At 37.2% G+C, this 20,185-nt stretch overlaps 1 protein-coding gene across 2 annotated transcripts in view; it reads left to right on the forward strand.

Moving 5' to 3' along the window:
- DLEU7 (deleted in lymphocytic leukemia 7) overlaps positions 1-20,185 on the forward strand; it is a 130,960-nt gene that overhangs the window by 11,068 nt on the left and 99,707 nt on the right. Inside the window, exon 2 of one of the 2 annotated variants that reach the window (XM_010363818.2) lies at positions 9,685-10,301. The exons of the other annotated variant lie outside the window; for it this stretch is intronic. Coding sequence (XP_010362120.1) covers positions 9,685-9,891 — 207 coding nt within the window. The 3' untranslated portion in view covers positions 9,892-10,301. Of the gene's footprint in view, positions 1-9,684; positions 10,302-20,185 lie in introns of those variants that run through there. 2 annotated transcript variants of the gene reach the window in all.

The following is a 20,185-nucleotide window of genomic DNA, read 5'->3' on the forward strand; positions in this document are numbered from 1 at the left end:
TGTCCATTCAGTATGATATTGGCTGTGGCTTTGTCATAAATAGCTCTATTATTTTGAGATATGTTTCATCAATACCTAGTTTCTTAAGAGTTTTTAGCATGAAGGCTGTTGAATTTTATCAAAGGCCTTTTCTGCATCTATTGAGATAATCATGTGGTTTTTGTCATTGGTTCTGTTTATGTATGAATTACATTTATTGATTTGCATATGTTGAACACTCCTCAGCAAATGCAAAAGAATGGAAATCATAACAAACAGTCTCTCGGACCACAGTGCAATCAAATTAGAACTCAGGATTAAGAAACTCACTCAAAACCACACAACTACATGGGAACTGAACAACCTATTCCTGAATGACTATTGGATAAATAACAAAATTAAGGCAGAAATAAATAAGTTCTTTGAAACCAATGAGAACAAAGATACAACATACCAGGATCTCTGGGACACAGCTAAAGTAGTATTTAGAGGGAAATTTATAGCACTAAATGCCCACAGGAGAAAGTGGGAAAGATCTAATATTGACACCCTAATATCACAATTAGAAGAACCAGAGAAGCAAGGGCAAACAAATTCAAAAGCTAGCATACAAGGTATAGAATGAGTCAAGCTTGCAGTCTGGTGCCGAGTAGGTGCTCAGGCGTGTAGGCCAGACCAGTGTTCTTCAAAACAATGAATAACTACAATTAGAGCAGAACTGAAGGAGATAGAGACATGAAAAACCATTCAAAAAATCAATGAATCCAGGAGCTGGTTTTTTGAAAAGATTAACAAAATAGATAGACTGCTAGTCAGATTAATAAAGGAGAACAGAGAGAATAATCAAATAAATACAATAAAAATGATAAAGGGAATATCACCACTAATCCCACAGAAATGCAAACTTCCATCAGAGAATACTATAAACACCTTTGTGCAAATAAGCTAGACATTCTAGAAGAAATGGATAAATTCCTGGACACATATACCCTCCCAAGACTAAACCAGGAAGAAGTTGAATCCCTGAATAGACCAATATCAAGTTCTGAAATTGAGGCAGTAATGAATAGCCTACCAACTAAAAAAAGCCCAGGACCAGACGGATTCACAGCTGAATTCTACCAGAGGTACAAAGAGGAGCTGGTACCATTCCTTCTGTAACTATTCCAAATAGTAGAAAAAGAGGGACTCCTCCCTAACTCATTTTATGAGGCCAGCATCATCCACCAAAACCTGGCAGAGACACAAGAAAAAAAGAAAATTTCAGGCCAATATCCCTGATGAACATCGACGCAAAAATCCTCAATAAAATACTGGCAAACTGAATCCAGTAGCACATCAAAAAGCTTATCCACCGTGATCAATTCAGCTTCATCCCTGGGAGAAGTTAATTTTAACTCTGTCACTAACTTGCTGTGTTACTTAGCTACATCATGTACTCTCCCCAAGCCACATTTCTTTTCATCTGTCATGGATTGTGATGAGCGCTGAGTGAGACAAGGTATAGAATGAGGCAAGCTCGCAGTCTGGTGCTGAGTAGGTGCTCAGGCTTGTAGGCCAGACCAGTGTTTTTCAAAAGCTGGTTTGTATGTTACTCTAATGATTGAAAGTGTTCAGGAACTTTACTCTGACAGTTCAAGGCTTTCCATACAACCATATCCTCATATTCTACACAAAATTCTATTATTTTCAGACTTTCTCCTTCTCCCTGACCCAGCCCCTTCTTGACTCCACACTTTGGCTTCTGTTATTTATTCTGATTACAGGGGCCTATGAGCCAAATAATGCTTTCTTCCACACCACCTATCTATCTTGTAGTATCTAATATAGTCTTTCCCACCTACCACTTCTCTGATACTTCATGCAAGCCTCCATTCTCCTCTTCTGCAAAAAGCTTACTAATGGCCTCCACCTTTGTTGTTGAACTTTAATCTTATTTTTGTGACATTCCTACTGAACAATTGCAAATAAATTTCATCTCACCAATTAGATTCCAAGTTTCTACAGGGCAGATTTTTTTTTGTTTTCTTTCTCTTTTCTTTTCTTTTCTTTTCCCTTCCCCTTTCTTTTTCCCTCTACCCTCCCCTCCCCTCTCCTTCTCCTTACTGATCTCCCAATGTCTAACAGAGTCCGCCATAACTTTAGTTATTAATGTAAAGGAGCACCTAAAAATAAAAAGAGTTTCCATATACACGAGCTAGTTTGACTTTTGAAACCCCTCCATGTGGTAACTATTATTGTTTCCATTTTACAGATCAGAAAACTGAGTGTTCCATAGGCATAATGGCTTGGCCAAAGGGGTAGAACCAGCGTTCAGATGGCAAGTCCAGTGCTCTTGAAGGAATGAGCTCTGTCTCCATCCCCGGGGTCTTTGTAATGGCTTGGAGAGCTTCCTGTTCTAATTAACATCTGCAAAGTTCCTGTGCCATGTGGGGTAACATACAGGTTCTGAAAATTAGGATATGGACATCTTTGGAAGGCTGTTACTCTGCCTACCACGGGCAGATGTATGCTAAAAATTAATAAGCCATAATGTAAAATCTAGAGCTATTTCTTTGAATGGATTGCCTCCTAAGCACATGAATTTCTCTAGTGTGTCCAAATGAATTTTGAACAATAAAACCCCAGCACGCTATAGGAAGGAGTCACATGACAGAATGAGCTTTGCATGAACCCTGTGCTGTGCTTAAATTATGAGTGTATACATGTCTATTCTTCCATAGAATTGGGGTTTTGTGTTTTTACCATAGCCCTCATCATATTGCAATGGATATTTGGTATATGATCTATGTGTCTCATTTCCCCCTAGTAGGTTATAAGCACTTTATAGATCAAGTACCATATCTTACTGCTTTTTATCCAGCCATGTGGTGGAGGCTTGATACACATTTGAAATAAATTTAACTAATTCATTTAGCTGAGTTAAATAGGCCAAGGCCATTACCCCAATAGATCAGTTGAGTCACATGAGAGTATCTCAACTGGCTTAAAAATGTAAATGCTGGCCATCAATTTGGACCGCTGTAGCAATCAATACATTTCATATCTAGAGTCTGAAATTACACAAGGCTTTAGAAGTTTCAAAATCTACTTTTAGATTGCTCAACCATGTAGTTCTAATTCTGGCAAAGTACTCAAAGCATCGTGTAGGATATTACATCATTTCTGGGAGCATCTGGGATTTGCTAAATAAAAGCGGCTGGGAGGATAGGCTCTGTCATTGAATGGAAAGCATCCTGAGTGAAATCATCACCAATATTGATCATGTGATTTTCTACTGAAAGCCTGTGAGCCATTTAATATACTATTGCCTTAATGCTGTGACTTGTGACCCCTACCTTCCACTGCAGACTCAGCAGAAGTTTGGTTGAAGGCAATGATTATTGGATCCAGAGTTGGCCTTCAGACCTTCTTGAATGGTAGAGAAGCACTCACCTGTTTTATTTTTCCCTACCCTGGCTTAAGAGTCCCATGGAAAGCCTATTCCTATTAATTTGTTTTCTTTGACTGCTAATATATTTGAGAAAGGATAAAAAGGAAATACTGTACTAGAATAGTTTGCAAAGCTTGCCAGAGATCTGAAGTTTGCCTAGGGCCTCAGGGACCAGTACAGCCCAGCAGTTGACTTTTATTGTACGTGTAATTTCCCCAAACGATGCCTTCTTTGATTCTTTACAGTAAAATGTGAAATTGACTTCAGGTTTTCGGCCCACAACTATATTTTTAAAGGCATTTTAGTCTTCCTTGGGTGATGAATTCCTTTGCACACTGGCTAATAGGCATACGTCGGCACACGTTTTAGTGGTTCCTTCTATTTTGAATTTCCCCTTGCATGTTTTCTTTGATCCTTATACTTTGTACTTAGTGTTGGATTACTTCTATAAAGCAATTGGACAATTTCCCTTGATGTGGATCTTGAGGAAATAGTCCAGAGTGATTTTTCTCTCCTACTTTCCCATTCCCTAGCAGTATGCTTCAGCACACAGGCCACCCCATAAGCTATGGGACAGGTCATCTACAGCAGGGATATCCAATTTTTTGACTTCCCTGGGCCACATTAGAAGAAGAATTTTCTTGGGTCACACATAAAATACACTAACACTAATGACAGCAGCTGATGAGCTAAATTAAAAAAAAATCTCTCTCACACACACACACTTACAGTGTTTTAAGAAAATTTACAAATTTGTGTTGGGCCGCATTCAATGCCATCTGGAGCCACAGGTTGGACAAGCTTGATCTAAACAGCTCTTTGACACCTTCTGGGCAGAAATGAGCAACACACAAAGGTAGGGAAGCAAGAATGCTTTAAAGAGAAAAGAACAAAAAGTATGGTAGCTTGCGAATCCTTGAGCGTGGTATGGTTCTGTCCCGGCATCTAGCTCGCAGGTGGTCCTGCTGCCACTGTTTGCTAAGTTGAAATGAACATTGGTTTTGTTTCCGGCGGATGTTTTCAAATAAGTACTTTGTCAGAAACCCAGGTCCTTCTCAGTCAAAAAAACAGGGTTTTTCATAGGGAGAAGAATAGTTTCTCCTTATAGACAGAATTAGGAAGAAAACTCTGGTCCCTCATCAAACTTTGGTTCAACTTTTAGTTCTTCCTTCCATTTTCTTTTGAATGACAGTATCTGTTTCTCTTTTCCTACATTATTTAGTTGAATTTTTAGCTCATGAGTTTTCAGAGATTATTCTTTATTTACATAATCATTTAAGTCAAAGCGTTTCTCACTGTGGCTACATCCCACAAATTTGTGATATAGTTCAGTATAAAGTATCTGAAAATTTCAATTATTTTTTTTCACTGATCCATGAATCATTTAGCAGTGGATTTTCTAAGTCACACATGTTTTAGGAAGGGTATCTATGTTATTGATTTCTCATTTATTTGCATTGTGATTTGCATGATAGAGACTTTCTGATATTTGTTGAGATTTGCTTTGTGACATTATAATGTAGTCAGCTTTATAAATAGTCCACATATGTTTGACAATAATGTACATTTTCTTATTTCCATTGGTTCAAGCTTGTGGTTAGTGTTTTTCAATCTTTCTCTGTTTTGTTGTTTGATCAATCTAGTTTCAGAGGAAGCTAGGTTAAAATCAGCTTGTATGTGTGTAGACTGAATGTACGTTATGATTATCATATTAGGGACATACAAGTACAAAATTGTGACATCTTCTTGGGGAATCATTGATTTTATTACTCATAGTTTATTTTATCCCCAATAATGATTTTTTTATGGTTTTATTTTGGCTTCTCTTTGCTTGGCATATATTTTAATATCCATTCATTTTCAATCTTTATGTGGTTTTAGTTTTAAATGTGTTTCTTGTAAACAGCCTATAAAACCAACATAGTAATCACTATCTTCCAAAAGGTGAGTTTATTGCTTTGTTATTTGTTGTGCTTTCTGATATGTGTAGGCTTCCTACTACTATCTTATTTAGTGTTTTCTGTTTACCTTGCCTTATGTTTGTATCTTTATTTCTCCAGTTTACCTTCTATATACATAGGGTCAATAATCTGTTTTTCCTTTTTCTTTGAGACAGGGTCTTGCCCTGTTGCCCAGGCTGGAGAACAATTGCATGATTATTGCTCACTGCAGCCTTGACCTCCTGGGCTCAATGTGATCCTCCCACCTCAGCCTCCTGAGTGGGTGGGACCACAGGTGCATGCACTCTTGCCCAGATAATTTTTGCATTTTTTTTTTTTTTTTTTTTTTTAGAGACAGGGTTTTGCCATGTAGCCCAGGCTGGTGTCGAACTCCTGGACTCAAGCAATCTGCTTGCCTTAGCCTCCCAAAGTGTTGGGATTACAGGTGTGAGCCACTGTGCCCAGCCAATAAAATTTTAATTCATCTTTTCCCTCTGCTGATTTTTAAGTTTTATGTGTTATTTCTCTACTTTTAATAATAACTCTTACATTTTTCACACATGTACCTAACAAGTCTGAAATGTATGAGCTTGCCACCTTTCTCTTGAATAATACAGTGCTTAGAGTGCCACTCCATTCGACATGTCACTGCTGTTCAGCATTTGAGAAACATCTTGCTCAGATGGTTCTAAAATGAACCGTCATTCATTTACCACATTTAGATGTCCTAAACTCCACGTTAGTTGTTATAATTTTTGTTTTAAACAATAAATTCTTTAGATTTATACCATGTTTCTGAGTTTCTTTGTTCACTGTTGCATCCTGAATCTCAACCATTTTCAGTTGAATTTCCTCTGTCAGAATTATGTCTTCAGAAATATCTGAGAGTCTATTAGTGGTAATTCTGTCCTCTTAAATGAGAGCATATTTATTTTTCCCTGAGTTTTAACTGATAGTTTAGTAGGAATAAACAAAATTCTAGGTTGACAGTTATTTGAGGCTATTATTCCATTGTCTTCTCTATTGTTGTGGTATCTTGTCATACCTTGAAGTCCATCTGTATTTTTCCTTCTGATTGCCTTTAAAAGTAATTTTGTCTTGATGAGTTTAGATTTGAATTTCACTTAACTTGTTCTCCCTATGGCATATTTTACTTACTTAATATAAAGATTTCTGTTTTGGATCTACTCTGTATAATTCTAATCCATTGTTCTCTTTAATATTGACTCTTTCCCATTCTCTCTGTTGTTCTCCTAGAAGTGTTTGTCGGACTTTCTCATTCTGTCATTCATGTTGTTCAACCTCTCATTCATATTTCCCATGTCTTCAACTTGTAATCTTGCATTCTAAGGTATTTTTTTCATATTTATTATCTAGTTTCCTCATCCTCACTTTAGATAGATTTAATCAGGTGTTTAAGCTGTCAATTAAGTTTTAAATTTCTACTATAATTTTCATTCTTTTAGAAGTGGATGTGCTTCTTTTACAAGCCTATTTTTTCTTAAAGCACTTTTCTGATTTCTTCTTTAATATCTTTACTCATTTAAGGCACGGGTACCTAACCCCTGGGCCATGAACAGGAACCAGTCTGTGGCCTGTTAGGAACCACACCGCACAGTAGGAGATGAGCAGTAGGTTAGCAAGCATTACCGCCTGAGGTCCTCCTCCTGTTGGATCAGCAGCAGCATTAGATTCTCATAGGAGCACAAACCCTACTGTGAATTCAGCATGTGAAGGATCTAGGTTGTGTGCTCCTTCTCATAGGTGGGAATTGAACAATGAGAACACTTGGATACAGGGTGGGGAACTTCACACACATGGGCCTGTCGTGGGAAGAGGGGAGGGGAGAGGGATAGCATTAGGAGATACACCTAATGTAAATGACAAGTTAATGGGTGCGGCACACCAACATGGCACATGTATACATATGTAACAAACCTGTACGTTGTGCACATGTACCCAAGAACTTAAAAGTATAATAAAAAATAAAAAATAATAATGATCTTAATTAAATTTGTTGTTAAGAAAAGCACTAGGTGTTCTTGTGAATATCTGCAAGAATGATTGCACTTAAATATCATTGTAAAACTAGGGCTAAGGGAATGAAGATTTAACAGAGAAATTCCAGCCACTCATCATCAGATAATAGGTGGCTAATAGAACAAGTATGATATTAGAAATTTTTAGAGTAAATAAGAAGGCCTTATCGAAGCTACCAAATTCACACCACACAACTGGATATTTGGCAGTATTTTAGCAGCAAATTTTCTTTCTTCTAATTCCCAGTTTTATTAATTAAATTCCAGGATATTTTCTGAAACTATACCTGACAGTATCCAGTATGATCAGGAAGTAATTACTGAGATTTTTTCAAGAATAATATTTATTCATCCAATCATTCATTCAATCACTGAACACTTGTGGGCCATCTACTGTATGCCAGCCAGAATAAGGCGACACACGAGTATTAAGGTGACACATGAGTATTAGAATTAGTTTCTTCTCAAAGTATAAATGTACTGCATTTTCTACTTTATTCACCTTCAATTTATTATGAAATAATCAGCATGTTGTGATTTGCCCTTCAAGAAAAAGATTGTTAAAGATTGTTATTTTTTAAGGTGCATACTGGGTTTATTTTATAATTGGTAACAAGAAAATTTTGCCAATCATAAAATAATTTTTATTTGACAAAGCATGCAGACTCAAGGATGACTATTTGACTTAAAAAAAAATCTCATCTCTTAAAAAAAAAAAAAAAAAAGAGTATCTAATGCCTGATGATCAGAGGTGGAACAGTTTCATCCTGACACCATTTGCCACCACCAGCCATGGAAAAAAATTGTCTTCCACAAAACTGGTCCCTGATGCCAAAAGGTTGGAGACTGCTGATTTAAAACATATTTTATAGTCTCTATTTTAAATTCTTCGAGTGTAATCTTGTCCCATATTGCATCTGCTGTATCATGGTAGATTGTGTTTTAAATTTCATACTTTGACTTCATCATCAACATAGGCATTATGCATATACTATTGTAGGGCAATGGTTGCAGACATGTTTCCCTGGAATATGTTTTTGTTTGTTTTTGCCATGTGTTCATGGCTGTTTCAGCCCAGTTCAAAATTTTAAGTTAATTTCTTAGCACGAGTGTTCCCAGGACGTTCATCTGGTACAGAGGGCAATTCCAAAGTCAAACGACTGTGTAATATAGGTCTGCTATTACACATTCCGAGGGACAACTTTACTCTCCATCCCAAACCCGGCTCAAGAGAGACAAACTTTCATATCTTCATAGTACTGGTAGGCAGCTAAAATAATCTTTTTAAAATTTTTGGCTTCTGAGAGATTTCTCTTATTTTCTTGCAAGCTCAGAAAGGATGTTTGCCCTATTTTTATTTAGAATCTTAGGAATTCAGTAGCAAAGAGAATTCCTTGGGAAAACTAAGTTCTCATTTTGTTGCCAGAACCAGAAGTCCTGGGGACGTCATTTCCGTATACTGAAAAGAGATGGTATATTCAACATTATCTCTGATGTGGAATCATCTCAATGTAAAATTTGTGTGCAATGGATTTTAGGAAAAAACCATTTAGGGATTAAAAATATTGAATTACCTCCTTCTTTTAAATTACCTGGGAACTGTTCTTTCTGAATTTGCATTTGGGGATTTCTTGAGACCATGTCCATTAAATAACAAATTCTGTACTGGAATACTGAACACAGTGAGTATGGGATAATAGAAACATAGGCTATTTGTGTATTTGTCACAGTTCTTTTAGGAACAAGTAACAGAAACTCAAGTCCAACTGGGTTAAGTAAAAAAGTGGTATTTATTGACCCAGATGGCCAAAAAATCTTGGGGTTTATTGTTCAAGTATAGCTAGAGCCACGTACTCAGAAAGTATTAGATTAGAATATGTCTCTTTTAATCTCTTGGTTCTCCTTTCTTCTGTGTTGGCCACATTCTCATTTGGATGCTATCCTTATGGTGGCAAGATATTTTCCAATAGCCTCAGTTAAAGAGGATAGCAGATCCTCTTTAGGTCTTGTCTAGCAGATATCCTGGGCCTGTGGCTTATTGGCCTTGGCTTAGATCATCTGTCCATTCTGATCAGTCCATGCTCTGATTGGCCTGGTCCCTGGAGTTGTGATCAGCTTTGGTCCAACTACATAGGCTAAGAATGGGGGGTAGTTTTTCAAGAAAAAAAAAAGAAAACCAGAACACAGAGTGCTGTCACCAGAAGAGAAAGGAATGGAAGTTGGGTAAGCAAAGTACAACAAATGCCCCCCATAACCTATCTAATTTCTTGTTTGTGTTTGTTGTTCATTTCAGGATAGTGTTGAGTTTAGAAACATCTGCAGTCATTTGGCTCTACAGATTGAAGGACAGCAGTTTGACAGAGACTTGAATGCTGCCCACCAGTGTTTGAAGACAATAGTCAAGAAGCTGATTCAGTCACTTGCTAATCTCCCTTCAGATGCCCACGTGGTAGCCTGTGCTTCCTTGAGACAGATCTTACAGAATCTCCCAGACATATGAGTGTTAAAGGTATCGGGAGTAAAACCACAGCCAGCACTGTTAAGAGAACCAGATACTTTCCTTCCTAATTGGGTCAGCAGACAATGGATGTTTTTATATCCAAAGGGGAAAGACTTGATGGCATGTGAAACAGTCTGACCAGTGGCATCTGTAGCCTTCAGGATTATAGCATGTTAGTGAAATTTTTTTAAAGCAGTAGTTCACATTTTTAAGTATATTGACCTATTTGCTGACTTTCTGATTGAAATACATTCTACTTTGTGAAATTGATTTGATTATGTATGTATATATTTATTCATATTAAGTATTAGTTTTTATTGAATGATATCTTAATTTGTATTCATATTAATGTAGTTCTAAAGGGTTTAATGTGGTTATTTATATAATTAAAGTTCCTTGGCTCTTAAAATGACCTTGAACAAATGAGATATTTGATAATTGCTATGTTCTATTAATACTTACTGGACACTTCCTTTTATGTTATAAGAATGACCTTTGTAGGACTACATGTGTCAGTAATCATGAGTTTCAATCCTGACATTAATAACTTACTGTTGAGCACAAGAAGAGTTGCTTCTAAACCTTGTGCTTTTATATACTAATTTAAAAACTTAAAGTAATAGTGAGCTATGACGTACCAATCATGTATGATATGTAAATACAAAGCACAGTATTATTAAAGTCTCACGTGGAAAAGTCTAGCTCTTACTGTTTCTAAATATTCTGATTGAAGTAGGAAATTATTTGAAAAAAGGGAGGGAGTGGATTTACTGGCAGGTTTCCCAAACCATTTAGAGCTGGGAAGAGAGAAGATGATTTTTTTTTTCAACAACAGTCCACACATACTTAGGAAAAACTAAATTTCTTGTTGTTCAATGATGACTGTGTTGAGAGCCAAAGTGAAATGCGACTTTTCCCTTAAAATTTTAATAGAAACAGCAACAGATTTAGAAAAAAAGATTATAGTGTATATGTGCAGCTTGTTTTCTAAAAGAGTCATCAACTAGGTCTGTGTGGTGGGAGTACAGTACTGTTTCTAAGGTGTTAATAGTAATCAAAGCCTTTTTAATCTCACCCACTCTGATCCTAGTTGGTTCTAAATGTTTTCTTCCAGAATCTAAGAATGAAAGGTAAACATTGCTTCTCTTTGGAAATAACTGACCATTTCCAGAGAAGTGAGCTAAGTATATGATACTGAATTCTAAAGGAAAGATGGACGCTTTGTGTGTCTGTGTGCATGCGTGTGTGTGTGTGCGCTCATGTGTTTACATGTGCATGAGTATGTGTAGGGGTGAGGTGGGCCAGAAATAAAGGGCATTTATTTCTTCACTTGATCTTAGCCAAAAGGCTGAGAAGCGGTAGGCATTTATTTCTTGAGAATAATCTTTGCCACTCAGTTTTCCCACACCTAAGAAACATTGTATTCTGGGGGGATGCTTTCTTTTATGATGAGGTCTTTCTTCCCCCAGGGAAATTAGCTCAGTACTTTTCTTTCAAGACCCATGTTACTACCCCATTGTAATTAATGATTCCCTCAATGAATATTAAGGTTGTTTTTTTTTTTAACCTTACCCAAAGAAATAGTGAACATTTTTTATTTTCTATCCGTGCTTGTGCTTTTTCCTCACTTTGTACCATGTTTCCTATGTGCTGACAAAAATCCTATTCATCCTTTAAGATCTGACTTACCCACCACCCCTCCATGAACCCTTACGGGCCATCCTAGCCAGAGGTGAACTCTTCCTCTTCTAAACTCCCATAGAACACATTTTATGCTACTTTTCTGGTGTTTATCACATGCCATCTTAATAGCATAACTGTTGGTAAATCTGCTGTCAAGATTAGCTTGCTGAGGGCAGGGATTACCTAGACATCTTTGTATGTTGCATAGCATCTACAGTTCTTAAAGTTCTATGATGCTACTAGAACTTTGGTTGCCCCACCACCTTTTCACACCCTTCCCCTACCCCATGCTAACTTCGGTGTCTTATGTTCTATGGTCAGTCTACATAATCAATTGGTTCCACATGCCACCATTCCCTTCCCTTTTTTCTCTTTGGTTGAATGTTGCTTGCAGAACTCAATCCCTGGTCAAGTTCAACTCTCTGCCTACTCCACGTCTGTACAGGAGCTCTGAATATGGCTGGAGAAAAACACTCAGCCATACCAACCTCACTTCAGCTCGTGGCTCCCAATCTCCAGGGACCCTTGGCATTCTCCATTAGCATTACTTCATTTCCTAGACCTGCAATGTTCAGTATGGTAGCACTGGCCACACGTGGCTACTGAGCACTTAAAATGTGGCTCATCTGAATTGAGATGTGCTGAAAATGTAAAATGCACACTGGCTTTTAAAATCTCTTTACTAAAAAAATGAATCTAAAATATTTTGGTACTTTTTATACTGATTACATGTTGAAATAATATTTTGAATATGTTGGCTTAAGTAAAATATACCATTGAAATTAATTGTACCTATTTCTTTTCATGTTTTCAATATGGGTACTAGAAAACTTAATATTCCATGGATGGTTTGCATTATATTTCTATGAGAAAGCGCTGTTCTGGAAAATTCACTAGATAATTCACTGCTGGCCTTAACAATTTACTCTCTGAAGGCCCTTCCACACCTTTTCAAACTTTACCCTTGTTTACTCACCTCATTCTTAGCTGATGAGCTTACTTCTGATTGCACAGGGACAGTGGAAGCCATAAGAAGAGCATGTTCCTCGTCTCACTAGCAGATCTACCTACCCTGCATCTGTACACAGGTACTCTGAGTTTGCTTCTGTTATAAGGAGGGCTGCCCTGCTCCTGTGCAAGACTGGTTGGCCACTAAGGCTCTGGACTCTGTCCCTTCTCACTCACTTGTGGAATTCTCTCTTAACATTCATTCTCTTGCTTGCATTATCAATTTTTGCCTCTCATAATATCATTGCGTCAGCATGATATTATGTTATAGTATCTCCAATTCAAAAAAAAAATTCCTCTGGCTACTGCTCTGTTTTTTTTGCTCCTCTTAACAGCAAAACTCACTGGAATAATTTTCCAAATTAGTTACTTACAATTCCTTTTGTCTGATTCCCTTTTGAACCCACTTCAAATGGATTTGTGCCCACAACTCCATCAAAACTTATCTTGTCAAGACTCCTGATGACTGTCTTACTGACAAATTCCATGGTAGATTCACAATCCTCATATTACTTGATCTATTAGCAGTGTTTGATGCAGTTGACCATTCCCTCTTTGAGTCACTTTCTTACTTGTTTTCCAAGTCAGCAGATTTTCATGGTTTTACTTCCTCACTGGCTTGCTTTACAGACTTTTGTCCTGGTTCTTCCACATCTCTTGATTTCTTAATTGTGTAGTGCTTCAGGGCTCAGTTTTAGTCCTTTTCTCCAACTACACCTACTAGTTGGTGATTTACAATACTGGCTATTCACTAATGATGCCCAATATATGTCTTTCACCCTGAGCTCCAGACTCCTGTGTTCAACTGACTACAGAGTATCTCTACTTGGATGCCGAAAGTCATTTCAAATTCCAAAATGGAATTATGGATTCCCAAGACTGCTTCTCTGCCATCCTTCAAATTTCAGTTGGCCATGGTTCTTATCCTTCCAGTCACATAGGCAAAAAACATTAGCGACATCCTTGACTGCCCTAATAGTGTCACCTAAATTCACTCAATCAGCAAATCCTGTTGGCTCAACTTTCAAAACATGTCTCAAATCAGATCACTTCTCCCTACTTCCATAGCCACTATTCGAGTCCTAGGCACTATTGTCTCCCGCCTGGAATACTGCCGTACCTCCCTGAGTGGTCATAGTACTTCTCTGCTCTCTATAGTCTATTCTCCACACATTGGCCACAGTAAAAAAAAAAGTTAGATCAATTACATCTCTGCTCTACCAATGGCTTCCCTTTTTACTCAGAATAAAATCCAAAATCTGCCTTTTTGACCCATCTCCTACTACACGTCTAAGACACGAGTCTCTTTGCCACTCACCTCTTCAAATACGACAATGATCAATCCTAGGGCCTTTGCACTTGCTCTTCCTCTGCCAGAACAACGGTTTTCATCTATTTCAAGGAGGTCTCTGCTCTAAAACCTCCACATTAGGGAGGCCCTCTGTAGCCCCCTCAGCAAAAATAGCATCCCCTATTACTCTCTTATCTCTATTCCCTGCTTTGTTTTCTTTGTTGCTCTCATAATGACCTGAATTTGTTTATGTTTTTATTGCCTGTTGTAGTGGCTAAATGGTGGCCCCAAAAGTTGTGTTTATCTTAAAGTGACCTGTGAATATTATCATATATCACAATAAAGTGAATATTACCTTAGATGGTAACAGATGTGATTACATTAGGGATACTGTGGTGAAATTATTTGGGATTATCTGGGTGGACCCCAGATGCCATCAAAAATGTGCTTATAAGAAAAAGGCAAAGGGAGAGAACACAGGCAGAAGAAGAGGAAGCAATGTGCCCATGGGAACAAAGAGTACGGTGACAGGCCCAAAGTCAGGGAATGCTGACAGCTACCAGAAGCTGAAAGAGGCCAGGAGCAAATTCTCCTCTAGGGCCTTCAGAAGGAGTGCTGCACTGGGGCCATCTTGATTTGGGGCTTCTGGTCTTCAGAACCATGAGAGAAAACATTTCCGTTGTTAGAAGCCACCCAGTTTGTGGTAATCTGTTGCAGCAGCCTAAGAAATGAATACACCTGTTTTTCCTCACTAGAACAAAAGCGCCAGGGATGTTGTTCACAGCTGTATTCCCAGCACAACAGGGTAACAGCTCAATAAATATTTGATGAATGAAGTCATGTGGTTAGTCACTTATGTTTTTTGGTAAATACCTAAACCTAAAAAAAAGTGAAAAGAATAATTTTAAGGATTAAACTGATCGGTGCATTTTAGGCAGGTGTTGAATTAAAAACAATCATGTAGCAATCACTCAATAAATGTTAATAATTATGATGGTCATCCTGACAATGACTGGGCCAGCCTGGGCCATTCTGAGTGACCTTTTCTCCTCAACTTTCCCATGTAGTGCTTTTCCTTTTCTCTCTCACTTCAGAGTCAGACTGTGTTTTTAAAATTTAAGACCATGTAGTACCTTGGGCAATGTGTGACAGTTGCATGAAGACAGGTTGTGGATGTCTTTTTATAACTCTGAAAAAAGTCACATCATCTGATACTTTTTTCATTGAATTTCCTTAACTGTTTCACCCTCCTATTTCCTTTAATTGTTATTTTTAGATGATCCATAATAATGAATTTCTGGATGGTAGAAACTCATTTTCTTATAGAATAAAAGTAGGGGACATACTGATGATCTTTTAATTAGAGCTAGATACGGGCGTGACAAGATGGTACTTGTGCCCTGCTCTTGTCTTGAGATCCTCTCCTCACTGTATTCTGTAATATCCTGGCAGCTCCAAGAGCTCCCAAATCAGCTTATCTTACATCCTTTTGACTGCGTGCCTTACACTGATTGAGGAACTATCTTCAGGTTCCTTTGGCTGTTTTCCATTTCTTGATTTAAATGAAGGCCTTTGGAGGGTTAAAGGAAGTCATCTGGACACTTGCTTCTGACAGAACATAGGACTGTAAGAACCAAATCTTCCACATCTTAAAATTCCCTCCAACAGTTGGCTCCATTTTCCATTTTTCCTTCATGCTCTGGTGCCAGATCCTCATGCAGTAAATCTGTCTGAGAGGAGTACAAATCTTGTGGATCCGTAAGTTTCAAGACACATTTAATTCAGCAGAACTTCAACTAGCAGTGTTCCATATCATCTGGGTATCCTCATCAGGGATCCCAGTGTTCCATTCTACAGCCAAGAAATTACCACAGTCCTGGTTTCACTTAGCTACATACCAGAACCAAAGGTCTAGGCTGTCACAGCCCCAGTATGTGTTACCAGAGAGCTTTACCTTTGTTGGAGGTGACATGTTTACTGCTATGCTCAATAGAAATGGTATTTGAAGCTGAACCATAGTTTATATATTTCATTTCTTGTAGACAAGTTCATATCTGCTCCATGCATACAGTCATAATTCAGGAGACACTTCCAAGGTTGGCAGAAATCTTTCCTGGCACAGAAGTACCAGTAATTTGTTCCCCTTGACTTGGTGGAGACTTTGATAATAATCATGGCTTTATTTTCTTTTTCCTTAAAAAAAAAAGCATTACAAAATGCCTATGGAGCATAAGGGTATCTGGCAGAAAAACAAATTCACAGAGATCCTAGAAACAAGTTGGAGAAGACAGTGTTGGCTTAGGTTGGTACAAAAGGGAGAGAGGAGATTCTGCAAAGACCCCTGCCCCCCTGCACCTGTATTCCAGCTCTGAATGGAGCTTGAGAGTACAGGAGGACAGCAAAGCTTGGCACTGTGTGTGTGTGTGTGTGTGTGTGTGTGTGTGTGTGTGGCGAGGGTAGTGCAGATGGAGGGAGGAGAAGGGAAGAGGTACACTGAGCCTGATGCTGTAATCCCAAACATGAAGAAAGCAGTGGGATAATCTGGAAAATGAATGTCTTTGTGATATCCACAGACCCACCTTGAAGAATTCCTCAAATGCACTTGGTTTGTTGATTTGCCCACATGAAAAAATATAGTGCTCCTCACAAATGACACTTTTCATAATGTCTGGGAAGTGCTGATGCTCTTTTATACACAGCCTCATTCAGTCCTCTGAGTTTGTCTTTGATAACCTCTTGTCTCTCATTCTTTAATTTTATCTCAGCCCCTCTCTGTCATGAGCCACAATCCACAGAATCGTGGCAAAGGCATTTAGAAGGCTATTAATGGCATTATGTTTTTCTGGCTAACTATTCTTTTATACATAAATCAAGTTAACAGATGTTGGTCTTTGTTTCTTTTCCCTCTCTTTTTTCATATATTCCCCTGCCTGTCTTCCAGTCTCGGATTACATGATACTTGTTAGACACCTATTTCCTGTGTAACTCAGAATGGAAGTATATGTGTGTATAGCAGGATTACTGTTTACACTCACATTACATGAATAGGCATACTCAGAGGGAATAGAAATAAGCTATTCTATCCATTTTCTTGCCTTGCAGCAAGTTTAATTGAAGGATGAAAGGGAGAGAACGAGATAAAAGTTATCTCATTCTGTTAACTTTATTTATGTATAAAAGAATAGTCATATAAACCATAATGGAATTAATAGCTTTTTAAATGCCTTTGCCACAATTATGTGGAATGTGACCCAAAACAGAGAGGGGCTGAGATAAGATTAATGAATGAGAGACAAGAGGGTATTGAAGACAAACTCAGAGGACTTTTTGATGTAATTGACCTCACACTTTCGCTTAATTAAATTTAAATGTTTACTATGATACCCACTTTATTCTATATTATAAAATTGTACTTTTCTGCAGTCCCCGTCAAGAATATTTCCTGTTCTTGAAAACAAATTTTTGAATTTTTCATAAAAAAGTGGGGTAGTTTTGTTGTTTAGTAGTATGAGAAGCTCTAAAGTTAACGGGGCTGAAATTACTGCACAGTTATGAGGTTGCACTAAAAGTTGTTTCGCTCCTGTTTTCTGGGACTTAACTTCTTTAGGGAAAATGTTGTACCATTAAATCACAAAACATTCACAAATTCACATGCACCATAAGTGGGCCTGTGGGACAGTCTACTTCAAGTTCATCTAGAGCATTTAGAAGCAAACATTCTTACACTTCTGGGGCCTAGTTCAAATGTAAGCCAGCATCTAGTCTGCGTGCAGAATACAGCTAGTCCATTGTTTCCAGGTGTTTTGATGAATGAACCTGCTCAATAGTTGATCTAGTCAGTATAGAAACAATTGAAAAATAATTGATAAGAAATCCAATAAATTCAGTAAGGCTCTGTATGTGTGCGTATATGCGTGTGTGATTTTTTGTATCAATAAACACATGATTTATAGGTGTTCTCTCTCATTTTCTTCCCCTCATTTCAGTAGACTGAAATATAGGTTGAAAAGATCTTTGAGTGTAGAGATTTTTCTGTCGACAATGGGTACTCATAGAAATGAGAAATTGTAGAATGACATGCAATTGTAAGTAATGATTACATCTCTAACATGCTCCCAAATGGACTTTCTGTGCATTAAGTATCATTACACTACAATTTCCAAGATGTCTTTTAGCTACAGGCTTTAAACACTGTTTATAACAGATAAAATGAGTTCTTGGGGGGAAAAAAGAGGGAGACTCTTAGCAAACCAGTGTCACAAGTGAAAAATAGAGTTTGCCAAATAAATAACTCGGACACATTTATATTTGTCTAGATGACTATGTCTCTATTTTTTACATTTAAAAATAATTATAGATTTATAGATCCTATTCATAAATTATTCACAGATTATAGACTCATAGTGGCAAAATCTAGTACATGGAGTCTGATGAATTCTTCACCCAACCCAAATGATGACAGCTTATATGACTGTAGTACAATAGCAAAACCAGGAAACTTACATTGGTACCGTACTATTAACTGGATTGGTACAGTACATACTTCTTTAGGGAAAATGTTGTAGGATTAAACAGGATTTAAACAGGATTAAACTGCATAGAACTACACACACACACACACACACACACACACACTCACATGAATACATGTAAAAACTGATGAAAACTGTTTTCATCAGCATTCCATCAGCATTGGTTCTGGCTTCTAGACTGAGACTAGATTACCTTGCAGAGGAGAGCTAAGGAATCATAGAGTCAACTTCTATTTTTTTCACTTTCTTCTTTCCAAAGTTCATTTCCTAAATAAAGCTGTTTTTGTAAAATCTGTTGGCAACGTTCATACCTGAATAATGCCATGAAGTTGGTAAGCTCTATATTTAAAAAAATGACTAGTATCAAAATCTTCATCAAAGTAGTTGAAGTGAAAGAAAGCATTCTCTCACCTTGGTCTGACAGAATGAACGTCCATATGTGGACTTCTCTTTCCCAAACCCATATCACAAATGGCATGAGCTGAATATTTCCAAGTGTGGGTCTGACTTTTAAGTGATTTCCCACATTTTCACTTCACAAGAGATCCCTTAAAATATTACAGTGGTGACAATGACTTCACTCAAATAGATGCAGAGCCAGCCTTTCACATTTCTAATGCATTTTTTTCTGGAGTTTAATCTAGACTAAAAAATACTGCTTATTTGGTCTCCTACCAGTTGAGATTGGTAATCCCTCACTAATTTAAAAATTGCCATGTTGAATTTGATCCAATTTAAAAAATATGTATTGCTTAAAATGCCATTTTTGTGATTTCTTTTTTGTTATTCTAGCCATGAAATATGGAAGCTCAGTGTCCTTAATATAAGCGAGTTAATTATTTCAAAGATCAGAAAATGACATTTGCTCTTTAATTTTAAAGTAGATAATAATGCTTTTATGGAAAAAATCTCCTAGAATATTTCAATCTAATCAGAGGGAAATTTGGTATAATTTATAAGAAATAATACACTGTGGAAAAGAAAAAGAACTATTGAAAAATAATGCATGGTATTTCCTAAGTTGAGCCATAAAACATAGCACTTGTTTATTTTACCATATAATTCCAGGGTTATCACTTCAATGTTTAAAGCAAAGACCTCTATCAGTTATCTAAGTATATATACATTAGATATAAAAAGTCTCAAACAAATTACAGAGTTTTTTAGTGATTCAAGGAGGAAATTCAAATTCTCAGTCATCCTTCCTGAAGCTTACAGCGTTTTAGTAAGTCAACTCAAATAGATCAATGTAAGCATATATTTCATATGACACAGCTCTCAAACTACCACACCAAAGAGTTCTGGTATCTGTGCATTAGTCAGAAAAATCTTGGTCTACGACCATACCACCTTGAACATGTCTGGTTACATCTGATCTTGAAAGCTAAGCTGGGGCAGGCCTGGTTAGTATTTGAATAAGGGACCACGTGGGAATAACGGGTGCTGTGGACTAAAAAGAAATTTATTTGGTCTTTTATCTTTTCGGACCATTTTGGTTTTCAAAGGCAACAGCTCAAATCAAACCTTAAGCAGAAGTTTTAATTTTAAGATTTGTGTTTTTTTTTTCCTGTCATTCTACAGTCTGCTACTTTCATGTTAAGAATTTCCTCTATTACTTTAAATATTTATTTATCTATGGCTTTACTGAAAAGACTTATGCATACATATGTATAACTAGATTTATACATATATAGTTATATGTAACTATTCACATCTATCAACAAGTAACACCCTGAATCTTAATTGTGATTGATGTAAAGCTGTTTGTTTTTATAGACTG

The sequence above is a fragment of the Rhinopithecus roxellana genome, chromosome 18, assembly GCF_007565055.1.
Source record: "Rhinopithecus roxellana isolate Shanxi Qingling chromosome 18, ASM756505v1, whole genome shotgun sequence".
In the NCBI taxonomy this organism is placed as follows: Eukaryota; Metazoa; Chordata; class Mammalia; order Primates; family Cercopithecidae; genus Rhinopithecus; species Rhinopithecus roxellana.